Here is a 26,119-nt window from a genome sequence, read left to right on the forward strand (position 1 = left end):
TGGTTGTCAGACAGGAAGCAAAGAGTAGGAGTAAATGGGGACTTTTCAGAATGGCAGGCAGTGACTAGTGGGGTATGTCAAAATCTCGACCTCCGAAAAGAATGACTCCGACACTTACAGTTCCGGCAGAAGTTTCTTTAATGTACTTGCTAGCAAGGGGGCAGGTTACACTCAATCAAGGGCTAAGTGAACACCTCTGAAATGGTACAGTTTCACAAGATATTTATACAGTAAAACCCAAGTTATGGCCTCTCCCTGTGTATTGCTGTGTCTCACAGTCAGTGAATACAGATAAAGAGTTAATTAATATATCCTTGTCCTGACATGGTTTACAGATATTTCCTTTTGTCAGGGTTATCAGTTGGCCAGCCGGCCATTACTCCATGAGGGTGTGGTAATGGGCTATCACCTGTCTTGTATTGTGTCAGGATTGTTCAATTTCCTGGTCAGTTTATCGTTTACATCAAATGGATGAGGTCTCTGCAAGAGATAGTGGCTGGTGGTTTGAGTCTAGAAGATAAGGGTGGGGTGATATGGAACTCTTGTCGTGTAGACAATAGGAGAGCACCATGCGGGGGTACTTGTCTCAGCATGACTTGTCTCCTAGCTGTCTGATGGCCATCAGCCATCTCCAACCAGGTTTAGCTGTTTATGCAAGCTGACTGCTAAAATGCAGAAAGTTCAGGAAGGACCAGGACTCCATTTTGATATATATATATTGCAAAGGGCACACAAATACCGTATGGTATCAGCTTTGATAAAAATACATTTCCACATTCCCCCATTTTATCCTTCACAAAGACAACTTAATCCATTCTGATTTTGTACAGTCTCTCCATTTCCATTTCCACACAAGAGCCTTCAGTAATTGTTGCTACCATAACTCGAGCGTGGTCTCGGTAGGTAACATAGTTTCTCCCACCCTGGCACAGCAACACTTAATGACGACAAATAATAGATACAGGGTGAAGGCTATCAGCAGGAATATGATCAAACCCTGTACCACAGATTTCCCCAGGGCTCCCAACCATCCCGATGCCCAACCCCACAAGGTGATACCGTCCTGGCCAACTGTCTGTTTATACTCTATTACCTTTTTCCTGATGTTTTCAGCTGGACTGCCGATATCTTCTGATTTATCTGGGATATACGTACAGCATTCTCCACCTATTAATGCGCATGTCCCTCCCTCCTTGGCTAAGAGATAATCTAAGGCCATACGATTTTGGAGAGCCACTGTTCGAATAGCTACCATTTCGTCATTTATCCCTTCAAAGGCTTGGGAAGTTGCGTTGGCTACTGATTCGACTAAGTTAGCCAGTTCCCGTAACTGCCATTCGGTCGATGCTATTCCATAGGGTGGCACCATTACCTTGAATATTCCGTTTAGCCACGTCAAATCCCATTTAAATCTGTGACTTCCATAGGCCTCTCTTAGAGTCTTTACTGATCTGATAAGGGGTACCACATATTCTAAGGAACAGGACCCTGTCCAGTTGGCTGGTAACCATGGGTAGGCTTTATGGCCACAAATAAAGTAGGTTTAATTATAGGATGTCAGCTCCTGGTCCTTTCGCACTATCCCTACTCGAGTGGTCTCACCTTCCCACCCTTTACCTGGGGCTTTGTTATGGACGATTGTCCAGCCAACAGTTGCTATCTTTTTCTCAGTGGGATTAGTTGTGGCTTGCCATTTAATCATTTGGGAACACTTGCTGCATCCCATTTCTGGTCCTTTAGTCTCATTACTCACTAGGCATATTATACCTTCAGGATTTCCTATTCTGGGAGTAATGCTTAGGAAGGGAGGCTGATGGTTATTATCATAATTGGGCTGGTACCATCCCTGGAAGGCTGTAAGTTTATACCCTGCCGACCTCCATTCTGTTTGCTCCTTCGTTTCTGGCCCCTTAGTTAGGTTTGTCCTATTTTGAACTGTCAACCATTCTACCATTTCTGATTCGTTAAAGGGGACAGATCTCAGGGGAATACCCCCTTCGGAGTGGACAGGTACATGGGAACATATCCAATAACTCGACAAGTTTCTTTCTTAAGCATACTTATGACTCAGTGCCATAAATACGTTTACGTTTATTCCCTTCGGTGGCGGGTCAGTACCCCTGGTGTAATCAATAATGCAAAGTAAAACCCTGTCAAGCCCAGCACCATCAGTCCCCATAGTCCATACAGTTCCTTATTCAGTCTTCCTTTTTCTGTTCCTCTGGTTCCTTCGTCCCTTCCTCCTGGTCAGGTGCCCGTTTGCAATGGGATGCGTGGATCCATGTTGGTCTTTCCTTTACCTTGATTGCAGTATTGGTCACCAGCAAGACCTGGTATGGTCCTTCGAATCTTGGCTGTAGACTGCTTTTTCTTTTAAAAATCTTGATGTAAACGAATTCCCCTGGCTCCAGGTTATGACACTTCCCTTCCACTGGCTTGACTTGGGCTTCCTTTACCTGTGAATGGGGAAAGCTGGAAATACATTTGGTTCGTGCAATACAATAATTCAACATATTTTCCTCCATTTTGTGGATGTCCATCTGTTTTGCAGTAAATGGTGCTGTAAAAGGTCGTCGTTGGGGACGTCCCATAACTATTTCATGCGGTGACAGGCCTGTTGTTCTGTTGGTTGCAGATCGCATTACCATCAAAGCTAAGGGCAGCAGTTCTGTCCATTTCAGTCCAGTGTCATTGCATAGTTTTGCCAGCTTATTTTTAAGCATTCCATTATATCTTTCAACAAGTCCAGCTGATTGTGGATGATAACTGCAATTAAAACATTGATTAATCTGCAAAGTTTTACACACTTCTCTTATAACAGTTCCCGTGAAATGTGACCCGTTATCACTAGAAAGCTTAGCAGGGATTCCGAAGCGCGGTACGATTTCCTTTAACAAACATTTAGCAACAGTAGTGGCATCGGCCTTTTTACATGGAAAGGCTTCAATCCATCTAGAGAACACATCTACAATAACTAATACATACTTGAATCCCATACACATAGGTAATTCAATAAAATCCATTTGTAAATGTACAAAAGGCCCGACTGGATTTGGGTGGGAGGCAGATTGTACTTTTTCCGTCTTACCCGGATTCATTGTCTGACAGGTAACACAATTTTCACAGATTTGTTTTGCAATTGCCGAAATACCTGGTGCATACCAAGTTGCCAAAATATAATCTGCCATCCCCCCTTTGCCTGCATGTGTGAATGTATGAACACAGCGGGCAATCCATGGAAGTAAGGATCTGGGGGCCACCACGCGGCCGTCGTGGTGAACCCATATTCCTTCTGGATTTTTATAACATTGATCCTTCGTCCAGGTCACCACCTCCTCCGTACTGGCCTGTGTCTGAAAGGTCAGCACGTCATTAATAGTGGGTGGCGGGTCTGAGCAATTATTTTTCCTTAGTGGGAACAATGACACCTGCATCCCCCCTTTTGACAGAGCTGCTGACTTAGCTGCATTATCAGCTCTGGTGTCACCTCATTTCACTGGCCTGTATGTGCTTGGCATTTGATAATGGCGAGCTTCAAGGAGCATTGAATGGCTCGCAGGAGATTTTCCACTTGTTCTGCATTTTTGATTGTGGTTCCTGAAGAAGTCAGGTACCCGCGAATCTTCCAAATTTGTCCATAGTCATGTGATACCCCAAAAGCATACCTGGAGTCAGTGTCGATATTAACTGTTTGTCCTTCAGCCAGAATACAGGCTCGAGTTAACGCAAACAATTCGGCTTGTTGGGCTGAAAAGGAGTCTGGAAGAGGGGCTGTTTCGACAACATTAAACTGAGTTACAATTGCATAAGCTGCTCTAGGTTGGCCCCTATCATTTCATAGGGCTGATCCGTCAACATAGTACACTAAATCAGGGTTACACATTGGTACATCTGTTAGATTGATACGTGGTTTAGTCACTAATTCGGTTACCATTTCACATGAATGGGGTTTGCCGTCTTCTTCCGTAGGGAGTAGAGTGGCTGGATTTAAGGTAGTGCATCTTTTGATAAGGTTTGGATTTGATAACAGTTCGACTTCATATTTAGTGGTTCTTGCGGAGGTTAGGTGTTGGGTGGCACACTTAGTAAGTAAAATCTCGACAGAGTGTGGGATATACAAAATGGTCTGATGATTTCGAGTTATTGTCTGAGCCTGTTGTACAGTGTAATAAGCTGCTGCCAATGAAGGAAGACATCCTGGTAGTCCGCGTGCCACTGGGTCTAGTAGGGTACTGAAATACGCTACCGGTCGCTGCCTGTCCCCATGTAACTGAGTCAAAACAGATTGTGCAAAACCCGATTTTGTGATGCACAAATAAGTTGAATAGCTTAGTGTAAACTGGTAATCCCAAGGCTGGTGCTGAAGTGAGGGGCTGCTTAAGACTCTGGAAAGCATTCCGGGATACTTCATTCCAAATCCTTCTTTAAGCATTGTGAGAATATAGTAGATTCATTCACAGCTCGTAGGTCTTGGACAAACCTCTGTTTGTGTGGGCTTCTGAACTGGAAGAATCGGTGTGTTATACGGACTTCTCATTTATGCTTATAGTGATTCACAGATCACAGAATGTAAAGTACTTGTTTTCTAATCTTATTAAAAGGCTTCCAAACCCAAGATTTTTCCAATACACCCAAAATGTTGATCAAGGAGATCACCTGAAATATCTCAAAATCCCAATTCAAATATTGTACTGCCACTCTTTATCAAAAACAAATCCTCTTACTGAGCTAGAAGCTTTTGTACCAAGATTTTACACCAAGGACAATGAGAGTGTACTCCCCCAGCCTGCACCTCAAGAGACCCACAAAGGCTTTTTAAAAAAAAAAGTCATTACAACTTTTAACCACCGGGATCATGTCTCAACAAACCGATCCTTTGTGCATTTCCTAGCTCCGTAAGCTCTCATCCGAATAAATCCACACCTGCGCTTCTAACTTAAAATGTCTTAAACTTCCCACATGCAGGACAACACTATGAAGGGTTAAAAAAGTTCACTTTGTTTGAAAAAGTGGGTGGAGCTAAAACAAACAGGCAGCTCCACAACCTTTCCAAACAGGTTTCCAGACACAAGGAAGAAACACAGAAGCACTCTCATTCAAAGACAAGACATTCACAAAAGTCTCTCTCCATTCAATAAAGCTTTTTTTTTGCTAGCTTTAATTTTTTTTTTGAATCCATAAGTCACTTTCAGGTTCTCTTTTTTTTTAAATTTTACATTTGATTTACTTCCTCTGTTAATTTTACATGGGCTTGAAGAATCAGAACCCAGGCCTTTTCTATTACTTTCCTTTTTTTTTCTCTTCTACCTGGATCTCTGTTTATAAGACACTCCTCTCGACATTTTGTTCTCTCTAAATTAAATGAACCATCGGGTGGAAATGGCCTGTTTTCACCCTTAGTCCACTTTACCATTTTTGTTTCTTTGGTCAATTGAAGACTGACCAGAATTCTGGAGCATGACATAGGCTGGTGTGCCTTTTGTGGTGTTTTAACTTGCTCCGGCACCCATTCTGGATGATTAAAATTTTCCAGTTTCTGATCTCACAATCCTTTCGGCCAACCAAGTTCTCTACGCCCACTTCTCCTGGCCGTTACGTGGCCTGAAAAGGCTCTTAATTCGGGCTCAGTCTGGGTGTGTGAGATATGTTGGCACGAACCAACCGTAGTTGATCAAATCAGCTACTGTTTCTTTTCTTAATCAATCCTTGTGTTTTTTTTTCCCGAATCACAATTTTCCCGAGTAACTCTTCCCGTTTCTCTAATGGCAATCTCTCACAAAGGTATTGCACACAACAGTATAACAAGGACAACAAACAATATTCTCAGTCTGCGTTGTACGCCACTACAGACCGAGTCCTTAACTTATCCTAATAAAAAAACTGATAAAACTTATGGTTCCATACCCAAACTCTCGTCACATAAGAACCTTTGATCGATTGCGCTTTCTTATTTTTTTTCTCTACTCTTATCACATAAGAACCCCTTCCGAATTAAAAACAATAAAAATCTTATCACATAAAAACCAGGAACCCTTTTCGATCGACTAGCGCTGTTTCCACCTTACCTACTGAAACCTTCCCCGGGCTGTTTCGAGATTTTTCCAGAACCTGTTCTCTTCTGCTGGCGAGCTGAGAAAGAAATGGTTATAAATGTTGAGTCTTGTAGATTGCAGTACCTCCCCTGTGGACAACAGATTACATATGCGATTCAACAGTGAAGAAACCTCTTGTGAGCAAAAGGCTCACCTTGTTTTGGCCACTGAACCCTTTCACTGGAGAGGCACTATGCCTGTATCCGTTTTACTCACAGGACAGAGAGTATGCATCTCGGTGGAACCTCCAAGAAGTAACTGTCGAAATCTCGACCTCCGAAAAGAATGACTCCGACACTTACAGCTCCGGCAGAAGTTTCTTTAATTCGCTTGCTAGCAAGGGGCAGGTTACACTCAGTCAAGGGCTAAGTGAACACCTCCGAAATGGTAGTTTCACAAGATGTTTATACAGTAAAACCCAAGTTATGGCCTCTCCCTGTGTATTGCTCTGTCTCACAGTCAGTGAATACAGATAAAGAGTTAATTAATATATCCTTGTCCTGACATGGTTTACAGATATTTCCTTTTGTCAGGGTTATCAGTTGGCCAGCCGGCCATTACTCCATGAGGGTGTGGTAATGGGCTATCACCTGTCTTGTATTGTGTCAGGATTGTTCAATTTCCTGTTCAGTTTATCGTTTACATCAAATGGATGAGGTCTCTGCAAGAGATAGTGGCTGGTGGTTTGAGTCTAGAAGATAAAGGTGGGGTGATATGGAACTCTTGTCGTGTAGACAATAGGAGAGCACCATATGGGGATACTTGTCTCAGCATGACTTGTCTCCTAGCTGTCTGATGGCCATCAGCCATCTCCAACCAGGTTTAGCTGTTTATGCAAGCTGACTGCTAAAATGCAGAAAGTTCTGGAAGGACCAGGACTCCACTTTGAAATATATATATTGCAAAGGGCACACAAATACCGTATGGTATCAGCTTAGATAAAAATACATTTCCACAGGTACCGCAAGGTTCTGTGCTGGGGCCCCAGCTGTTTATACTGCACATTAATAATTTAGATGAGGGGATTAAATGTAGTATCTCCAAATTTGCGGATGACACTAAATTGGGTGGCAGTGTGAGCTGCGAGGAGGATGCTATGAGGCTGCAGAGCGACTTGGATAGGTTAAGTGAGTGGGCAAATGCATGGCAGATGAAGTGTAATGTGGATAAATGTGAGGTTATCCACTTTGGTGGTAAAACCAGAGACAGACTATTATCTGAATGGTGACAGATTAGGAAAAGGGGAGGTGCAAAGAGACCTGGGTGTCATGGTATATCAGTCATTGAAGGTTGGCATGCAGGTACAGCAGGCGGTTAAGAAAGCAAATGGCATGTTGGCCTTCATAGCGAGGGGATTTGAGTACAGGGGCAGGGAGGTGTTGCTACAGTTGTACAGGGCCTTGGTGAGGCCACACCTGGAGTATTGTGTACAGTTTTGGTCTCCTAACCTGAGGAAGGACATTCTTGCTATTGAGGGAGTGCAGCGAAGGTTCACCAGACTGATTCCCGGGATGGCGGGACTGACCTATCAAGAAAGACTGGATCAACTGGGCTTGTATTCACTGGAGTTCAGAAGAATGAGAGGGGACCTCATAGAAACGTTTAAAATTCTGACGGGGTTAGACAGGTTAGATGCAGGATGAATGTTCCCAATGTTGGGGAAGTCCAGAACCAGGGGACACAGTCTAAGGATAAGGGGTAAGCCATTTAGGACCGAGATGAGGAGGAATTTCTTCACCCAGAGAGTGGTGAACCTGTGGAATTCTCTACCACAGAAAGTTGTTGAGGCCAATTCACTAAATATATTCAAAAAGGAGTTGGTTGAAGTCCTTACTACTAGCTTACTTACTTACTAGCGGGGGGTCAAGGGGTATGGTGAGAAAGCAGGAATGGGGTACTGAAGTTGCATGTTCAGCCATGAACTCATTGAATGGCGGTTCAGGCTAGAAGGGGCGAATGGCCTACTCCTGCACCTATTTTCTATGTTTCTATGTTTCTAAAAGTAAAATAATTACAACAAATAGAATTAAACCTTCCACCAATGAAGTTCCTATTGAACCTAGCCATTCAGTGGCTCCGCTCCACAAAGTGAATGATGGGGGTTGCTTAAGTTTTTCCACCTCCTTTTGGATATGCTCCGCTAAGTGGGTAATTTCTTCAGAGCTATAAGGGATATATGTGCAACACTCAGTTCCGAGTAGGGCTCAAGTACCTCCGTTTTCAGCCAGGATGTAATCAAGAGCCAGTCTATTCTGTAGGGCTACTGTGCAGATTGCTACCATTTCTACATTGATTTTAACTAGGGCCCCTGAGGTATCATTGGCGACCCGTTCCACAACGGCTGCCATGTTAATGGATTCCCTTGCCAGTCTGGCGGTCCCATATCTGGGGATCAGAATGGCAAAGAACCTCTCTGTTTCTGTGATTTCTCTCTGAGGACGGTGTAAATATTCCGACAGTGACTTTATATGATACATATAAGGCACAATATAGGCTAAATAGCAGGATCCCGTCCAATTCTGGGGCAGCCAAGGGTAGGCCTTGTGGCCACACACCCAATAGGTGCCATTATAGGCAATGAATGTTAACTGTTTCTTTATCAGCAACACTCCAGGTCCTGTCCAGGCTTTTCCATCCGTTTTATTCAGAATCCCCGTTACGTTAAAAATTCCCACATCGGCCCAGTTTGGATGGTTCCATGGCTTAATTATATTATAATTCCGGGAGCAGTTACTATACCCCATATTTTGGCCTCCTTTGATGTTTCTAATCGGACAGACTGATTCCCTCGGTCTTCCTATTCCCGTTGTATTAGCGATAACAAAAAATGGGGACCGTTTGGAATTATTGTAGCACGGTTGGTATCCCCCTTCAAAGGTAGTCAGATTGTAACCTGCTGACTTCCATTTACGCGCCCAGTTTTCTGTATCCTGAAATGCTTTGCCTGTTTTGTTTTGATTAATTATCCACTCAGCCATTTCCGAGATATTCAAGGGAACTGGCCTTTGAGTGAATAGGAATATGTGCACACACCCAACAACTAGAAATATTACCTTGTTTGGCATAAATGTATGACATATATAAAAAGGTATTTACATGTAATTCCCTTGGTACTCTACTATTTCCCTTTGGTGCAGAGGGTCGGCGAGTAAGAAGTAGGCCTATGCCTAGAATATCTACAATCAGTAATACAGTAAATTTATACATTTTGGCAAAAAGTAATTGTCCTTATTAGTTTCAGCTTCAGTTACGGGTGCTCATTTAACGTGTGAAGCGTGGATCCAAGCTTTCTTTCCTTGGACGTTAATAGCTGCCTGGGTGGTCAATAACACTTGATAAGGTCCCTCCCACTTGGCACCCAAAGCTTCTTTATGCAACTTTTTCACATACACCCAGACACCCGGGATGATGTTGTGTCCTCCTTCGGGTGGATTACCCCAAGCTGCCGATACCTGTCGGGAAACAGAACTAATAGCATTGGTTAGGTTCTGACAGTATGATAACAAAGTGTCACTCATGTAGTGAACATCAGCTTTCCTTAAATCAATAGTTCCTGGCAGCGACATGGGTCTTCCTGTTATAATTTCAAATGGGCTTCGACCTGTAGTTCTGTTTGGGGTTGCCCTAATGCTACACAGCACTATTGGTAGTGCCTGAAGCCATGGTGTTCCTTCTTGGTGATATTTGGCAAGCCGTTGTTTCAGAGTTCGATTCATTCATTCTACTTGTCCTGATGATTGTGGATAATAAGGACAGTGTAAATCCCACGTAATGTTCTTGGCAGACAGCACCTGTGAAGTGTGTTCCCTGATCTGAGTCAATGCTACTCGGGACTCCCCATCGGGGAATGTAATCCTTACACAAGACCTTTGCAGTGTGATTGGCTGTGCCTCTTTCAGTTGAGACAGCTTCTACCCATCTAGAGAATCTGTCGATCATGCCAAGAATGTTAGTGTATCCTTGGCATGAAGGAAGAGATATATAATCAACCTGCAGATGCTGGAATGGTCCGACAGGGGCAGGGGGCCTCAGTTAGGGCATTACCGTGATGGGTCCAGAATTATTTTTCTGGCAGACCACACAGCGGTCTACTTCCAGCTGGGCATGTTTTTTAAATCCCCGATCCCACCAGCTTTTCTGGAACCGTGCCGTCATCTGTTGTGAGGCCAAGTGTCCCCACGAGTGGATCTGTTGGGCTAAAAAAGGCATAAGCACTTGTGGCGCGACTGGCTTGTCGGTAGCTCTGTCTCCAGACACCATCTTCACATAGCTTAATTCCTGAATCAATCCATGTCCATTTTTCCTCTCGGGAGCACTCGCCTTGCATTGTTTGAAGGTCTCGTGTCAGAGTCCTGAGTGCTTTCAATCTGCACATCTGTGTTGGTTCTTCTGGAGGAACGCCCTGTGAGGCGGCATCTTTAGCTGCCTGGTCGGCCAGGGCATTTCCCTGTGCTTCCGCAGTATTTTCCTTGGTATGGGCCTTACACTTCAGGATGGACACTTCCTGAGGTAATTGTATGGCCTCTAGTAAGTCTCAGACTTTGTTTCCATTTCGGATAGGTATACCAGCAGCAGTGAGGAATCCTCTTTTCCGCCATAACAGACCAAAGTCGTGAGCGACTCCAAAAGCATAACGCAAATCTGTGTAGACATGCTTCTGACAGGGCCCGTAACTCGGCCTGTTGTGCTGACATTCCTGAGGGTAAACATCCTTTTGCCACTACCTCATATAAGGTTGTAACTGCCCATCCTGCTTTTCTGGTACCATTGTCAACAAAAGAGGAACCATCTGTAAACAGGATGAGGTCTGTGTTGTGCAGAGTCTCCTCTGCTGCTAAGGCTGCTTCTTCTGTTTCTTTTAAAATCTCCACGCAGTCATGCTCTTCACATTCTCCCCCCTCTTGCTCCCTCGATTCTGACATCGGGAGCATAGTTGCGGGATTAACCGGGCTGGCCCAGACGATATGGAGATTAGGAGCTTCCAAAACTGCTGTCCAGCGGGTCCATCTAGCTGCCGTCGCCTGAGACATTCTTTTCAAAGACAGCAAAGTGTGTACGGTGTGGGGACACTTGACAATCAGCTTTTGGTCGAGGACTAGACCCGCAGTGATCATTACCGCTTGACATGTAGCTTCCATGGCTCTTAGGCAACTTCCCCATCCGAGGGCATCCAGTTTTGCCGAATAATAGCCAATAGGTCTTTGTCGATCCCCATGTTCTTGTGTCAGCATAGCTGTCATGTATCCTTCTTTCTCATGGACAAACGGTAAATGGCTTACCACTGTCGGAGATTCCCAGAGCCGGTGCTGAACACAAAACCTTTTTCAAACTCAGGAAAGCCTCTTGCTGTTCCTTAGTGAGGGTGATGGCTTCTTTAGAGGCACGTTTCCCCTTTAAAATATCAGTGGCTGAGCAAGCTGCATGAAGGAGTCAATCCAATTTCTGTTAAAGTTACACAATCCCAAAAAAGACCTTAGTTCCTGAATAGTGGTGGGTTTTTTAGCAGCCCGAATGGCTGCAGTTCTATCCTGGGTAAGTTCTCTCTTACCTTCTGAAATCTTTTGTCCCAGGTATACAACCTCTTCTTGGGATATTTGTGCTTTGTCGATGCTGGCTTTATGTCCTTTCAGCCAAAGGTGGTCCAGCAAAGCTCGTAAATCTTGTTCATGCTGTTCTTCACAGTCTAAGGATAAGGGGTAAGCCATTTAGGACTGAGATGAGGAGAAACTTCTTCACCCAGAGAGTGGTTAACCTGTGGAATTCTCTATCACAGAAAGTAGTTGAGGCCAATTCACTAAATATATTCAAAAGGGAGTTAGATGAAGTCCTTACTACTCGGGGGATCAAGGGGTATGGCGAGAAAGCAGGAAGGGGGTACTGAAGTTTCATGTTCAGCCATGAACTCATTGAATGGCGGTGCAGGCTAGAGGGGTTGAATGGCCTGCTCCTGCACCTATTTTCTATGTTTGACGCTAGCAGGATATCGTCTACATATTGGATGACTGTGGATGACAGGGGAGGTAATTCTCGCAAATGGCTTTGTAAAGCCATGTTGAATACCGTAGGGCCGTTGTGGAAACCCTGCGGTAACCAGGTCCAAGTATATTGTTGTCCTTGGACCGTGAAAGCAAACCACTGTTGAACCTCTGGTGGCAGAGGCACCGACCAAAATCCGTTGGCCATATCTATAACCGAGAAATATTTATGTTCCGGTTTGAGAGCATTAAAAATGGTGGAGGGATCCGCGACCAAAGGAGCTTTTTGATCAATACACTGGTTAGCTTTCCTATAATCGACAGTCAAACGGCAAGTTTAATTAGATTTCTGTACCGGCCACACGGGGCTATTGGAGGAGCTATGCGTTTTAATAAGCACCCCTTGTTTCTCCAATTGCAAATAACCGGTAAGATTCCCGCGATGGCAGTTGGACTGATGGGATACTATTTAGTGCATGGAGGCTTGGTCCTGGTAAATGACGTAGGCTCCATCTGGAGTAGGCCACAGTCGTTCTTATCTTTAGTCCATATCGGGTGTTCCTTCAATTCTTCTTTCTTCAAAATTCGAATTGACCACGTCACCCGACCATCCTCGAAATGCAATGATGAATCTACTTGGATTAGAACGTCCATTCCCAAAAGGGGTTGATCTACTGGGCCTATCCAGACCGGCGTGCTTAGTTCATGTGGACCCAGCCCTTTAAGTACCAGTGTTGTCCTTTTAATTTCCATTTTATGGCCCCCAACTCCATAGGCTGTACGTGCCCTACATCCAACGACAAAAAGTCTCCATATTGTAGGGGTAAGCATGTTAATTCCACCCCTGTGTCTAAAAGACAGTTCACATCCTTATCGCCCATCCTCACAGTTATATATAGCCCATGTCCCCTTTGTTGTATTAGTGTGAGGAGGTGGATCAGGGTGGGCTCTAATCATTTTTTGCTATCCCAAGTAACTCCTTCTGTTGTTGTATTGTCAGTCGCTTAAATGCTTCTATGAGGTTGTTATCTTGTGACAAGCCTGGTTTGTTGGCTGAATTGTATCCCTGGCTGCGTCCTCTTCCCCAGCCACGACCTTGCTGTTTTGCCCTGCACGTCTTGGCACAGTGACCTTCTTTCACACAATAATGACATTTTCCAGGTAATTTTCCTAATAACTGTTTATCGGAATCCTGGGATTTACATCCCATAGCCTGTACAGCTCGGACTTTAGCTCCCATATCCCGATGTAATTGGTTACATCGATCCACCAATGCTGCAAAGGTAGTTCCTCTACCTTCCCAGTCCGGTAACACTACCTCAAGCATTTTGGACAGTTCTGGCTTTAGACCTGCCAACAAAGCTGCTTTCAGGGGTCCAAACACTTGTCCATCCATATTATTCATACCCGAATGTTATAGCCACGTGCATCTAAACCACTCGTCATACTCCAGGACCTCCTCTGTTCCTTTCTGTTGGCAGGCTGCAATTTTTCTCCAGTCTGTCTTAGCTGGACTGAAGGCTTGCAGCTAGTGTTTAATCGCCTCCCATCCTGCATTTAATTCTTGTTCATCCTGCCCCAAAGATTCTTCTACCTTGTCGTGCAATTTTCTTCTGTGTTTTTGGCACCATTATGGTCAAAATTTGCACTCCGTCCCAGGGATGAAGTTGATATATATTTCTTAAGTGGTCCAATTGATCCCACGTTTTTACTCCCCCTTTCTTTGGTTTGGGCAATTCCTTGGACCATTATCAATTTTCTCTGGGTCAGCCGGATCATGAACTAAGTATTCTGCATACACCCTTTTTCTCGTTTTTTTGGTTCCACCCTCATCCGCAGTCTCTTCCGATTTGACTACAACTCGTCTTTTTTTAAATGGGGCAAAGCATACACCTAATTCTTCATCCTCCGACCCTGTATCGTCAGAGGATTCAGAATCCGTATCTATTCCTCGGTCGTGTCTTCGGGTTTGCGCTTTTAATTTATCCAAACATGGGTACCCTGGGAATTGACCGATACATTTTCCTTTTCCTATTACTGTCTCCTTGACCTAATGATTTTTTCCATTCTTGAATTTCACCTTTAAGATCTTTAACTTCTGTTTCAAGTTCAAGTTTTTTCTGTCGGAGCTGTGCACAAACAGCTTGCAATTGGTCCTTTGTACTGGTCATTTGGGAACGCATTATAATTTCATTCCACTTTCGGATCTTTCCCATAACGGCTAGGGACCATCTAGTTCGCTCTTTATTTTTCATACGGGTCGTTTTTCCCCAGACCCTTTTAATCTCGTCCAAGGACCATTGTCCTTTGGAGGTTCCGTACTTTTGATCGATCTTAATACAGGTTGTAGATAAGTCGAATTGTTGCTCTTTGTATTCTTTCAACTGTTGGAGGATTTCATCGATCGAAACCTCAGGTGGTGCCTGCCCACCTTTAACAGTTGTAGGCAATTCTTTGCTCTTATCTCCTGCTGCCATACTACTGATTTCTTTACTGGGGTCTTGAGTCGCAGGCTTTCCAGCCGATCAGTGGGTCGGTGATTAATTAACTAACACACCGCCGAAGTTAGATGTCTATGGGACCTCGAGCCGACTACCAACCGGAGGGTTCGCAAACCGGAGGCTTTCGGAATCGCGTAGAAGGAGAGGCGAATTTAGACTTTTGACCGAGGACTTTTATAAAGAGGAATCCTTACCTCAGTATGTAGGTCCGATGTCCAAAATTCAGTTTCTTCCCTCAGCGATCCTGTTTGTGACGCCAAAATTGTTAGATCTCTTAATTTCCAATGAAATACGAACTCCGATTGTAGTTTTACTGTAACTTTATTCTGGCAGCAGCAACAAGCTTCTGGTTTTAAGCCAGGTCTTTGTCCTTCTGAGACCACATGGCCAAAATGGCTGTACTTATACCTGGTTCAATTTACAGAAAAGAACTCGCCTCCTTTGAACTTATTGGCTGAATTGATATATTCTTAACCCCGAATTGTCTCACTGTCAAAGGTCCTGAAATGTCAAGTTGATTGATGACTTAATGCAATGTGCTCAGTCGCATGTAGACATGGGAGTCTGTGTTTTCTCAACCTGTCTAAATGCAGCCTGTCTGAATTCTCTATCAGGATGTTAGCCTGGACGAGGACACTGATGTTGCTACGCCTGTCCTCCCAGGGGAGTTGTAGGATCTTGCAGAGCCATCTACATTTAATACGATCATGGCTGATCTGATCATGGACTCGGGTCCACTTCCCTGCCCACTCCCCATAACCCCTTATTCCCTTATCCGTTCAGAAACTGTCTATCTGTGTCTTAAATTTATTTAATGTCCCAGGTTCCTCAGCTCTCTGAGGAAGCGAATTCCACAGATTTACAACCCTGTGAGAGAAGAAATTCCTTCTCATCTCCGTTTTAAATGGGCGACACTTTAATCGAAGATTATGCCCCCTAGTTCTAGTCTCCCCTATCAGTGGAAACATCCTCTCTCCATCCATCTTGTAAACCCCATTATAATCTTATACGGTTTGATAAATCACTTCTCTTTCTTCTGAATTCCAATGTGTAGAGACCCAACCTCCTCAACCTTTTCTCATAAGTCAACCCCCTCATCTACGGAATCAACCTAGTGAACCTTTTCTGAACTGCCTCCAAAGCAAGTATATCCTTTTGTAAATATGGAAACCAAAACTGCATGCAGTATTCCAGGTGTGGCCCCACCAATAACCTGTATAACTGTAGCAAAACTTCCTTGGTTTTATCCCCTTTGCAATAAAGGCCAAGACTCCATTGGCCTTCCTGATCACTTGCTGTACCTGCATACTAACCTTTTGTGTTTCATGCATAAGTACCTCCAGGTCCCGCTGTAATGCAGCACTTTGCAATCTTTCTCCATTTAAGTAATAACTTGCTCTTTGATTTTGTGCCAAAGTGCATGACCTCACACTTTCCAACATTATACTCCATCTGCCTAATTTTTGCCCACTCACTTAGCCATTCTATGTCCTCTTGCAGATTCTGTGTCCTCCTCACACATTGCTTTTCCTCCCATCTTTGTAACGTCAGCAAACTTGGCGAGGTTACACTCTGTCCCTTCTTCAAAATCATTAACATAGATTGTAAATAGTTGGGGTTCCAGCCACGATCCCTGCGGCAGAGACAGCATGGATTTATGAAGAGGAAGTCATATTTGACAAATTTGCTGGAATTCTTTGAGGATGTAACGAACAGGGTGGATAAAGTGGATGTGGTGTATTTGGACTTCCGGAAGGCATTTGACACTAATTAATGATTACCAAACAGTGAATGAACCATTTATCCCAACTCTCTGTTTTCTGTTAGTTAGCCAATCCTCAATCCATGCTAATATATTGCCCCCAACCCCGTGAACTTTTATCTTGTGCAGTAACCTTTTATGTGGCACCTTGTCAAATGCCTACTGGAAGTCCAAATACACATCCACTTTATCCACCCTGTTCGTTACATCCTCAACAAATTCCAGCAAATTTGTCAAACATGACTTCCTCTTCATGAATCCATGCTGACTCTGCCTGCCCAAATTATGCTTTTCCAAATGCTCTGCTACTGCTTCTTTAATAATGGACCCCCACATTTTCCCAACCACACATATTAGGCTGACTGGTCTATAGTTTCCTGCTTTTTGTCTACCTCCTTTTTCACCGAGTGTGGTTCTCAGTCCCCAAGTCAGAGCTGCCGGTCAAGCCCGCCAGCCCCCCCCCCACCCCCGGGCAGCACGGCATGCGGTCCTCGGGCAACGCAGCTCTCCGGGCCCCAGGCAGAACACCGTGCGGCTCTCAGGCAACGCGGCTCTCGGGGCCCCGGGCAGCACGGCATGCTGCTCTCGGGCCCCGCGGCTCTCGGGCCCCGAGTCAGGCTCCACTCCCGGCACCAGCAACCCCCGGGGGCAGCACCTCCCCCACACCAGGAAAACAACAACTTGCATTTATACAGCAGATCCAGCAATTCCCAGCCGCTCTGTATCAGGGTGGGAGCTGGATGTGGAAGTCGCTCCCTGGCCTCCTGTGTGGGTCTGTTTGTTGCATCAGTTTGAGCTGGATGGAGACGGGGAGAAGCTGCTGGGTTTGACCCACAGTACTTCTGGGCCCAGTGGGACCAACAATTTCCCATGTGGGCCTGTCGAGGGAGGTGGGTTCCCTTCCCTGAAGGACAGCAGTGACCCAGATGTGTTTTTACGACAATCCGGCAGATTTCATGGTCACTTTTTTCTAGTGCCGGCCCCACAAATGACCAGATTCATTAAGCTCAATTTCACAACCTGCCTTTGTGTTTTTGTGGGTTCTCTCTCACACTCCCTTTTTCCTGTTTGAAATTCACTTTACAGGGTGTTAAAAGACGAGGATTTGTAGACTGGAAGCTCAAACCAAACATCACCTCAAGATCTGACAGTCACTCGATCCATCGGGACTGGAATATCATCAGCTTTTGACCATGGAAGCAGAAGGCACCATTCACAGTGGGGAGAAACGGTACACGTGCTCTGTGTGTGGACAAGGCTTCAGCCAATCGTCCAACCTGGAGAGACACAAGCGTAGTCACACTGGGGAGAAACCATTTAAATGTGGGGACTGTGGGAAATGTTTCAACTACCCGTCCCAGCTGGAAACGCATCATCGAATTCACACCGGGGAGAGGCCGTTCACCTGCTCCCACTGTGGGAAGGGATTCACTCGGTTATCCCACCTTCTGATACACCAGCGAGTTCACACAGGGGTGAAGCCTTTCATCTGTTCCGACTGTGCGAAGGGATTCACGACATCATCCGACCTGCGGACACATCAGCGAGTTCACACTGGGGAGAGGCCGTTCACCTGCTCCGAGTGTGGGAAGGGATTCACTCAGCCATCCCACCTGTTGACACACCAGCGTGTTCACACTGGGGAGAGGCCATTCACCTGCTCTGAGTGTGGAAAGGGATTCACTCAGTCATCCAACCTTCTAACTCACCAGCGTGTTCACACTGGGGAGAGGCCGTTCACCTGCTCCGAGTGTAGGAAGGGATTCACTCAGTCATCTGACCTGCTGGCACACCAGCGAGTTCACACGGGGGCAAGGCCATTCACCTGCTCCAACTGTGGGAAGGGATTCACTCGTTCATCCCACCTGCGCACACACCAGCGAGTTCACACTGGGGAGAGGCCGTTCACCTGCTCTGGGTGTGGGAAGGGATTCACTGCATTATCCTACCTGCTGACACATCAGCGAGTTCACACTGGGGAGAGACCTTTTAAATGTTCTGACTGTGAGAAGAGTTTTAAAAGCAAACAGTATCTCCTGACACACCAGCGAGTTCACACTGGGGAGAGACCTTTTAAATGTTCTGACTGTGAGAAGAGTTTTAAAAGCAAACAGCACCTCCTGACACACCAGCGAGTTCACACCGGGGAGAGGTCATTCACCTGCTCTGAGTGTGGGAAGGAATTCACTCGGTCATCCCACCTGCGGACACACCAGCGAGTTCACACTGGGGAGAGACCTTTTAAATGTTCTGACTGTGAGAAGAGTTTTAAAAGCAAACAGTACCTGCTGAGACACCAGCGAGTTCACAAGTGACTGCAGGGGTTGGATTCTACTATTATTGCTGCTGTTAATCACATCCCAGACTGAATCGTGTTCATTCTGATAGTTGGGGTTTATAACTCCTGTAATGCTGGTGTTAATAACTCTATATAGGCACACAAATTAGTTTTGCTTTCAACACATTGCTGTTCCACTTCCCTGCCCGCCCCCCATAACCCTTTACTCCCTTATCACTCAAAAATCTGTCTATCTCTGCCTTAATTATATTCAAAGAACCAACCTCCACAGCTCTCTGAGGCAGAGGATTCCATAGATTTACAACCCTCAGAAGAAATTCCTCATTTCCGTTTCAAATGGGTGGCCACTTATTCTAAGATATGTCCCCAAGTTTTAATTTCCCCTGAGTTGAAATATCCTTCCTGCATCCACCTTGTCGAGCCCCCTCATTATCTTATAAGTTTCGATAAGATCACCTCTCATTCTTCTGAGCTCCAATGTGTATAGGCCCAGCCAACTCAACTTATCTTCATAAATCAACCCCTCATCTCTGGAATCAACGTAGTGAACTTTCTCTGAACAGCCTCCAATGCAAGTATACCCTTCCTTAAATATGGAGACCAAAATACGGAGTCCATTACAGGCAAAATGCCAATTAAACCAGCAGCACACTGGCACCTGAACAGTGTCTCATTGGCCTACAGGCTTTTCTTAAATCGATTTGCTGAGTGGATATAAACTTAAACCAGGTTTACAGGCGTGATGCTCTATTGACATATTGAAGGTAGAAGAGATGCTGTGGGGCACATGCTAAGTCCAGTAACTGAAAGTGATTAACAGACTGGGTTTTGTGTTTAGTGATCCCAGACGTGTTACCAATACCAGCAAAATTGAAGCCCATGGAATAACGGGGACAGTGGCAGCATGGATATGAAAGTGGCTAAGCGACACAGAGTAGTGGTGAACGGTTGTTTTTCAGACTGGAGGTAGTGGTGTTCCCCAGGGGTCGGTATCGGGCCACTGCTTTTCTTGATCTATATTAATGACTTAGACTTGGGTGTACAGGACACAATTTCCAAATTTGCAGATGAAACAAAACTTGGAAGGATAGTGAACACTGAGGAGGATAGTGATAGACTTCAGAGAGACATACAGGCTGGTGGAATGGGCAGACATGTGGCAGATTAAATTTAATGTGGAAGAGTTAAAAGTGATACATTTTGTTCGGAAGAGGAGAGGCAATATAAACTAAATGGTACAATTGTAAAGGGGTGCGTGAACAGAGAGACCCAGGAGTATGTGTGCACCAATCAGTGAAGGTGGCAGCGCAGGTTGAGAAAGCGGTTACAAAGACTTCCTGGATCCTAGGCTTCATGAATAGAGGTATAGTATAGAGTACAGAAGTGTGGATATTATGATCAACCTGCATAAAATATTGGTTTGGTCTCAATTGGAGTATTGTGTCCAATTCTGGGCACCGCATTTTAGTAAGTGTGTGAAGGCTTTGGCGAGGGTGCAGAAAAGATTTCCGAGAATGATTCCAGGGATGAGAGACTTCAGTTATGTGGATAGTCTAGAGAAGCTGGGGTTGTTCTCCTCAGAACAGAGAATATTGCGAGGAGATTTGACAGGGATGTTCAAAATCATGAGGGGTCTGGACAGAGTAGATAGAAACTGTGCCCATTGGCAGTAGGGCCGAGAACCAGAGGACATAAATTTAAGACGATTAACAAAAGAACCAAAGGCAACATAAGAAAAATATTTTTTACGTAGCAAGTGGTTAGGATCTGGAATGCACTGCCTGAAAGGATGGTGGAGGCAGACTCAATCACGGCTTTCGAAAGGGAATTAGATGAGTACCAGAAAGAGAGAAATCTGCAGGGCTATGGGGAAAGGGAGGGGGAGTGGGATTAGCTGAATCTTTTGCAGATAGCCAGCATGGGCTCAACGGGCCAAATGGCCTCCTTCCACGCTATAACCAGTCTCTGATTCTAAGATGATGAAAAATCTGTTGCCCAGGATGCTCCATCTCCCGGGCACTGGGGCCTAGTTGGGAACAGAGACCCTGAAGCCCCACCCACTCTGTTCCTGAACCAAGATGGCCACGCATGCACCCTGATCCCGCCCTGTGCAAGATGGCGGCCAGTGACCCCGCTCACCTGGGACTGTCGGCTCTAATTTGGGGCCTGATGCCGACACCGGGTGTTGACTGAGCTTCCAAGCCCAGCAGTGGGTCCAAGTCCTGCCCTGCGGCCACAATCTCCTCCTGTCTCCCGAAACTGCCTGTCCGACCGAAGTCCGCCTCCACTGCCTGCGCAGACAGTGAGGGGAGGTCCAAACTCGGCCCTGCCCACTGGGGGCCGCAAGCCCCGCCTGCTGAGCCAACTCCGCCCCTCGCACACTCCGATTGGTTGCAGGACCAACCGCCTGGTCGCTCCTCCAGCCCTGCACTGCGCTCTTCCTATTGGTCGGTGGGCACGTCAATCTGTCGGGCAGTGTGAGCTGAGCATGCGCGGTGGGTGAGAGATGGGCGGGAGCGGGTTAATAAACCCCGAGGGGCGGGGGACGCGGGCCTCACACAGCCCGAGTGGGGGCCCAGGCCGCACCTGAGAGAAAACACTCCGCATCATCCGCTTTACACACCCGCTGTGGGCCTCGGGCCCCGAACAAGAACCGAGGGCAGATGTCTCCGACCTGAAAAATGTCCATGAAAGTCCCTGTTCCCGGAGGAGCGTGAGATTCCGGTGGGGAGGCCTTCTCTTCCCACACTGCAAAGCGCGCTCCCGTCCTCCAGGTTCCCACGCAGGAGATACAGTCACGTGTGACTGCTCAACCAATCAGGTAAAGTGTTCTCAATTAATAGTAACGGGAACTCCCTATCTCCGAGTTCAAATTGCTGTTAATTGAGAAAAACAACAAACACAATAACACCAAATAAAAAATTCTAAACACACCGTAATTGAAATTAAAGTTAATAAATATCTTAGAGAAAAAAAACATTTGCGAGTTTTTAAAAAGGTTTTTTAAATTATGGTTTAAAATAATCTAGTGGGCAGAGTTTCTAAAAAAAATAAAGTTTAAAAAAAAAAATGTTATTTTCTCTGTTTTAAGTGTGTTTTAAACACTTACGCCTGTAAAAGTAGGCTATGCTCCTGTTTTTATCTGGTGCAAGAGGTTTGAGGACATTTGCTGGGCAAGATATGGGTAAATCCTGCAATCTTGCCCATGCAAATGTCCTCGCTCCCGATATGCGTTGGATCTGTCAAGCGCATTGTGTACTGGAAACCGGCTTTTGCGATGCCTTCCCGGGTCCTTGCACACTCCGTACGGACCCAGGGAGGCCGGGATTTCCAGGCCAATGTTGAGTTTCTATCCTGAACTTTTGATGGCTTTTGTAAACTCCTGTTACAGGCTGTGAGAAGGGCAGCATTTACAGACTGCACACTCAAACCCAACATCACATTAAGGTCTGACAGAGTCACTCCATTCACCAGGGCCCCAATATCATCGGCCTTTGAATGTGGAAGGTTAAACGTTTGTTGTGTTTGTGGGAAAAGATTTCAAACATCAGTGTGACGGGAAAAGCACCTAGACTCTCTCTCACACACACACACACGTGTGAGAGTGTTCCAGTGTACTGACTGTGGAAAGAGCTTTAATCAGTTACACAATCTGAAAAAACATCGCACCATTGACAGCGGGGAGAAACCGTACACGTGTATTGTGTGTGGGCGAGGCTTCAACTGTTCGTCCAACCTGGAGAGACACAAAGACACCCGCACCACGGAGAAACCGTGGAAATATGGGGACTGTAGGAAGAGATTCAGTTACCCGTCCCAGCTGGAAATTCATCGACGCAGTCACACTCGGGAGAGGCTGTTCAGTTGCTCTTACTGTCTGAAGACTTCCAAAAAATTATCGTACCTGCGAAACACCAGCAAATTTATACTCGGGAGAAGCCGTTCACCTGCGCAGTGTGGAAAGGGATTTTCTCAATCCAACCACACCCTGGCACACCAGCGAGTTCACACTGGCGAGTGATCGTTTAGGTGCTCCAACTGTGCAAAGACATTTGCTCACTCGCCCAACCTACTGAAACACCAGCGAGTTCACACCAGGGAAAGGTCGTTCACCTTCTCCGTATGTGTGAAGGGATTCACTCGTTCATCTAACCTGCTGACCCACAAGCGAGTTCACACTGGGGAAAAAGCCATCTCCTGCTCGGTGTGTGGGATGAGATTCACTCAGTCATCCAACCTCAGGACACACCAGCTTGTTCACACTGATAAAATACCTTTTAAATGTTCTGAATGTGGGAGGAGCTTTCAAAGCACAAAGAATCTGCTGACACACCACTGAATTCACACTGGGGAGAGACCGTTCACCTGCCGTGAGTGTGCAAAGGGATTCACTAATTTTTCCAACGTGCTGACACACCAGCGAGTTCACAAGTGATTCAGGGGTTGGATTCTGCTGTTACTGTTAATCATATCCAGGCTTGAACCATGTTCATTCGGGCAGTTGGGGTTTGGTAAAGCTGATGTGAGTAATCCCTATAACTGGGCTGGAGTATAATCTGTATCAATGTCAAATAAATCAGGGTTGTTTCACACACACTCAGTCCTTGATGTCTCGACAATAAGACGAGCTGACTGAGCACTTGTTACAAACTGTGTGGAATTCATTTCAGAACTGAGTTCCCACAACTTTTTAAAAGATGCATCTGCAAGATGTCCAAGTCTGACAGGAAATAAATGTTTATTATATCACAGGATCCAGTCCAACCATCCAGGGCAGTGAGTCCCTGTAATATTAGATTTTAACCTATGGGAAATATTCTGATAATCTGTTATTGTCACAGGGCAAAGCAGCATTGTTGGTTTGACATCAATTTAGTCAAACTCAATGGCCAATCCAATCTCCAAAGGGGATTATCTCCTTAAAGCTGATGGTGTCGGCAGTTCTGAAGCTCATTTCTCACTGTGAGGGTGTCAGAATGAGAAGCTTTAACAACCACCGATGTTTCACAAAGGGATTTCTCACCAGACCAAAGGACATTGGTGGAGTTTAATGGGCTGTTTGTGTCACTGGGCTACAGCAGGCTATTTTTAACAGAAGGAAAGCTGGTGACAGCAAACAGACAGTTTAACAGCCTGTCCATGGTCCACTCTAACCCCCACCTTCTATCTCTCACTATTTATGGACATTGCTGCAGTAATTGCTCCTCTGACATTTTCTCTCTTGTCCCTCCTGCACCCCGAATACACGGCCCTACACAACCTCTCTCCCCTACATCCTCACTGTGCTGGAATCTACAACAGTCTCCCCAACTGCTCCTTGTTCTCTACCTGGATCCTAAAACTACTGAACTCAGTCTGCCCCTCCTGAAGTGTACAAGCTCTAAAGCTGAGGCTTGGTGTCCCTCAGTCCTGTCTCCTTGATTTATCTACCCTTCTCTCCTCCTCTTTCCCCCTTGGTTATGTTCCACAATCTGGGCCCTGGCCCTTCCCCGGGGATTCTAAAGAGAGTAAAATTCCCTCTGCACTGTTCCAACAAACACTCGCAGGGCAGGTACAGCGCGGGTTAAATACAGAGTAAAGCTCCCTCTACACTGTCCCATCAAACACTCCCAGGGCAGGTACAGGGGGTTAGATACAGAGTAAAGCTCCCTCTACACTGTCCCATCAAACACTCCCAGGGCAGGTACAGCACAGGTTAGATACAGAGTAAAGCTCCTCTACAGTGTCCCATCAAACACTCCCAGGGCAGGTACAGGGGGTTAGATACAGAGTAAAGCTCCCTCTACACTGTCCCATCAAACACTCCCAGGGCAGGTACAGGGGGTTAGATACAGAGTAAAGCTCCCTCTACACTGTCCCATCAAACACTCCCAGGGCAGGTACAGGGGGTTAGATACAGAGTAAAGCTCCCTCTACACTGTCCCATCAAACACTCCCAGGGTAGGTACAGGGGATTAGATACAGAGTAAAGCTTCCTCTACACTGTCCCATCAAACACTCCCAGGGCAGGTACAGGGGGTTAGATACAGAGTAAAGCTCCCTCTGCACTGTCCCATCAAACAGTCCCAGGGCAGGTACAGCACGGGTTAGATACAGAGTAAAGCTCCCTCTACACTGTCCCATCAAACACTCCCAGGGCAGGTACAGCCCAGGTTAGATACAGAGTAAAGCTCCCCCGAAACTGTCCCATCAAACAGTCCCAGGGCAGGTACAGCATAGGATGGATGCTGATGTGAGCATTGAGGTTGGGTGTCACTGGTGCTGACCTCACTGCCTGTTGTGTTTGCAAAATCACAAATTGGGGCATATCTGTGTGAAGTAATACGCGAATCCAAAGAAATTCCCTTTGAATGGGCACAGCGACTCTTTCCCTTTAAACAGCAACAGAGACTGTGTGAAACTAAGAAAGAAGCATTAATGGCTGATTAAAAGTAAACCGGATGTTGGCACCTGTAAATAGCGCTCCACAAGCCAACATCCGACTGAATGGCGACTGCCGAATTTGTTGGGTCAGAACCAGGGGGCGAGGGCCAATGTTTGAGCCGGGGCGCTGTGCACGGCGATATCAGCATCACAGAGCGCAGCAAAGCGAGGCGCAACGTGTTACCGCCACCGCAAAACTCCCGACAGATTTAGCAGGAGGCGCTGTTCTCACCGCGGCCGGCCACAAACTCATTTACAGCCCGTTATCGCCAGCCAGGGGCACTGACTGGAGACTCAAAGGAGCAAAATTTCAGCCCTCTCCCTTTAAACATGGACGGAGATATCGCAAATTTAAACCGGCTCAGAGACACCCCAAGTCGCTGGAGAAACGCCACCAACGCGGTCTCCGCAAGATCCTGCACATCCCCCCGGGAGGGCAGACGCACCAACGTCCGTGTTCTCGATCAGACCAACGTCCCCAGCACCGAAGCACTGAGCCACACTCGACCAGCTCCGCTGGGCAGGGCCACATTGTCCGCACGTCCCGCACCAGACGCCCAAAGCGAGCGCTGTACTCGGAACTCCGACACGGCCAGCGAGCCCCAAGGTGGGGGGGGAGAGGGAACGTTACAAGGGGGGGACCCCCTCAAAGCCTCCCCGATAAAAGTGTAACATCCCCACCGACAGCTGGGAGTCCCTGCTCACCGACCGCCCAGAGTGGAGGCAGTGCGTCCGGGAGGGCGCTGACCGTCGCCGAGAGTGAGCAGAAACCGAGCTCAGGCAGCGGGGAAGAGCGAGTGGTCAACCTGTGCCACCCTCCCGTTCCCTCAACCACTGTCTGTGACACACACACACTCTCATTCCCCTGGGCTGCTCACTCACCTTTACACTGGAAGCAAGTCTTCCTCCATCCCCAGGGACTGCCCACCACGGTGACGGTGACGGTGACGACAGAGGCACAGTGACACTGCCCCTTTAAACTTACACAGCCTGCCCCTTTAAGGAGCGCGCCCTGTATTTTTCGCTGATGGATTGCTGCCGTAGCCCCGCCCCACCCCCCGCCGTTG

The 26,119-nt window shown here is 46.3% G+C and overlaps 1 protein-coding gene, 1 long non-coding RNA gene and 1 pseudogene across 8 annotated transcripts in view; 2 read left to right on the plus strand and 1 right to left on the minus strand.

Moving 5' to 3' along the window:
* The window catches only part of LOC139248232 (zinc finger protein 84-like), a 1,036,220-nt gene that overhangs the window by 988,652 nt on the left and 21,449 nt on the right, over nucleotides 1-26,119 (plus strand). For 3 of the 7 annotated variants that reach the window (XM_070871981.1, XM_070871979.1, XM_070871980.1), the window contains one exon: nucleotides 17,417-21,693. The exons of the other annotated variants lie outside the window; for them this stretch is intronic. In XM_070871981.1, coding sequence (XP_070728082.1) covers nucleotides 17,524-18,645 — 1,122 coding nt within the window. In that variant the 5' untranslated portion in view covers nucleotides 17,417-17,523 and the 3' untranslated portion in view covers nucleotides 18,646-21,693. Of the gene's footprint in view, nucleotides 1-17,416; nucleotides 21,694-26,119 lie in introns of those variants that run through there. 7 annotated transcript variants of the gene reach the window in all.
* On the minus strand, nucleotides 4,484-26,086 carry LOC139248235 (uncharacterized). The gene is made up of 3 exons (XR_011591018.1): nucleotides 25,935-26,086; nucleotides 6,066-6,129; nucleotides 4,484-4,503 (listed from the first exon to the last, which is right to left on the minus strand). It is a non-coding gene; the product is annotated as an uncharacterized lncRNA (long non-coding RNA).
* Nucleotides 22,186-23,203, plus strand: LOC139248098 (zinc finger protein 723-like; annotated as a pseudogene).

Source organism: Pristiophorus japonicus, unplaced genomic scaffold (assembly GCF_044704955.1).
Source record: "Pristiophorus japonicus isolate sPriJap1 unplaced genomic scaffold, sPriJap1.hap1 HAP1_SCAFFOLD_29, whole genome shotgun sequence".
Lineage (NCBI taxonomy): Eukaryota > Metazoa > Chordata > Chondrichthyes > Pristiophoridae > Pristiophorus > Pristiophorus japonicus.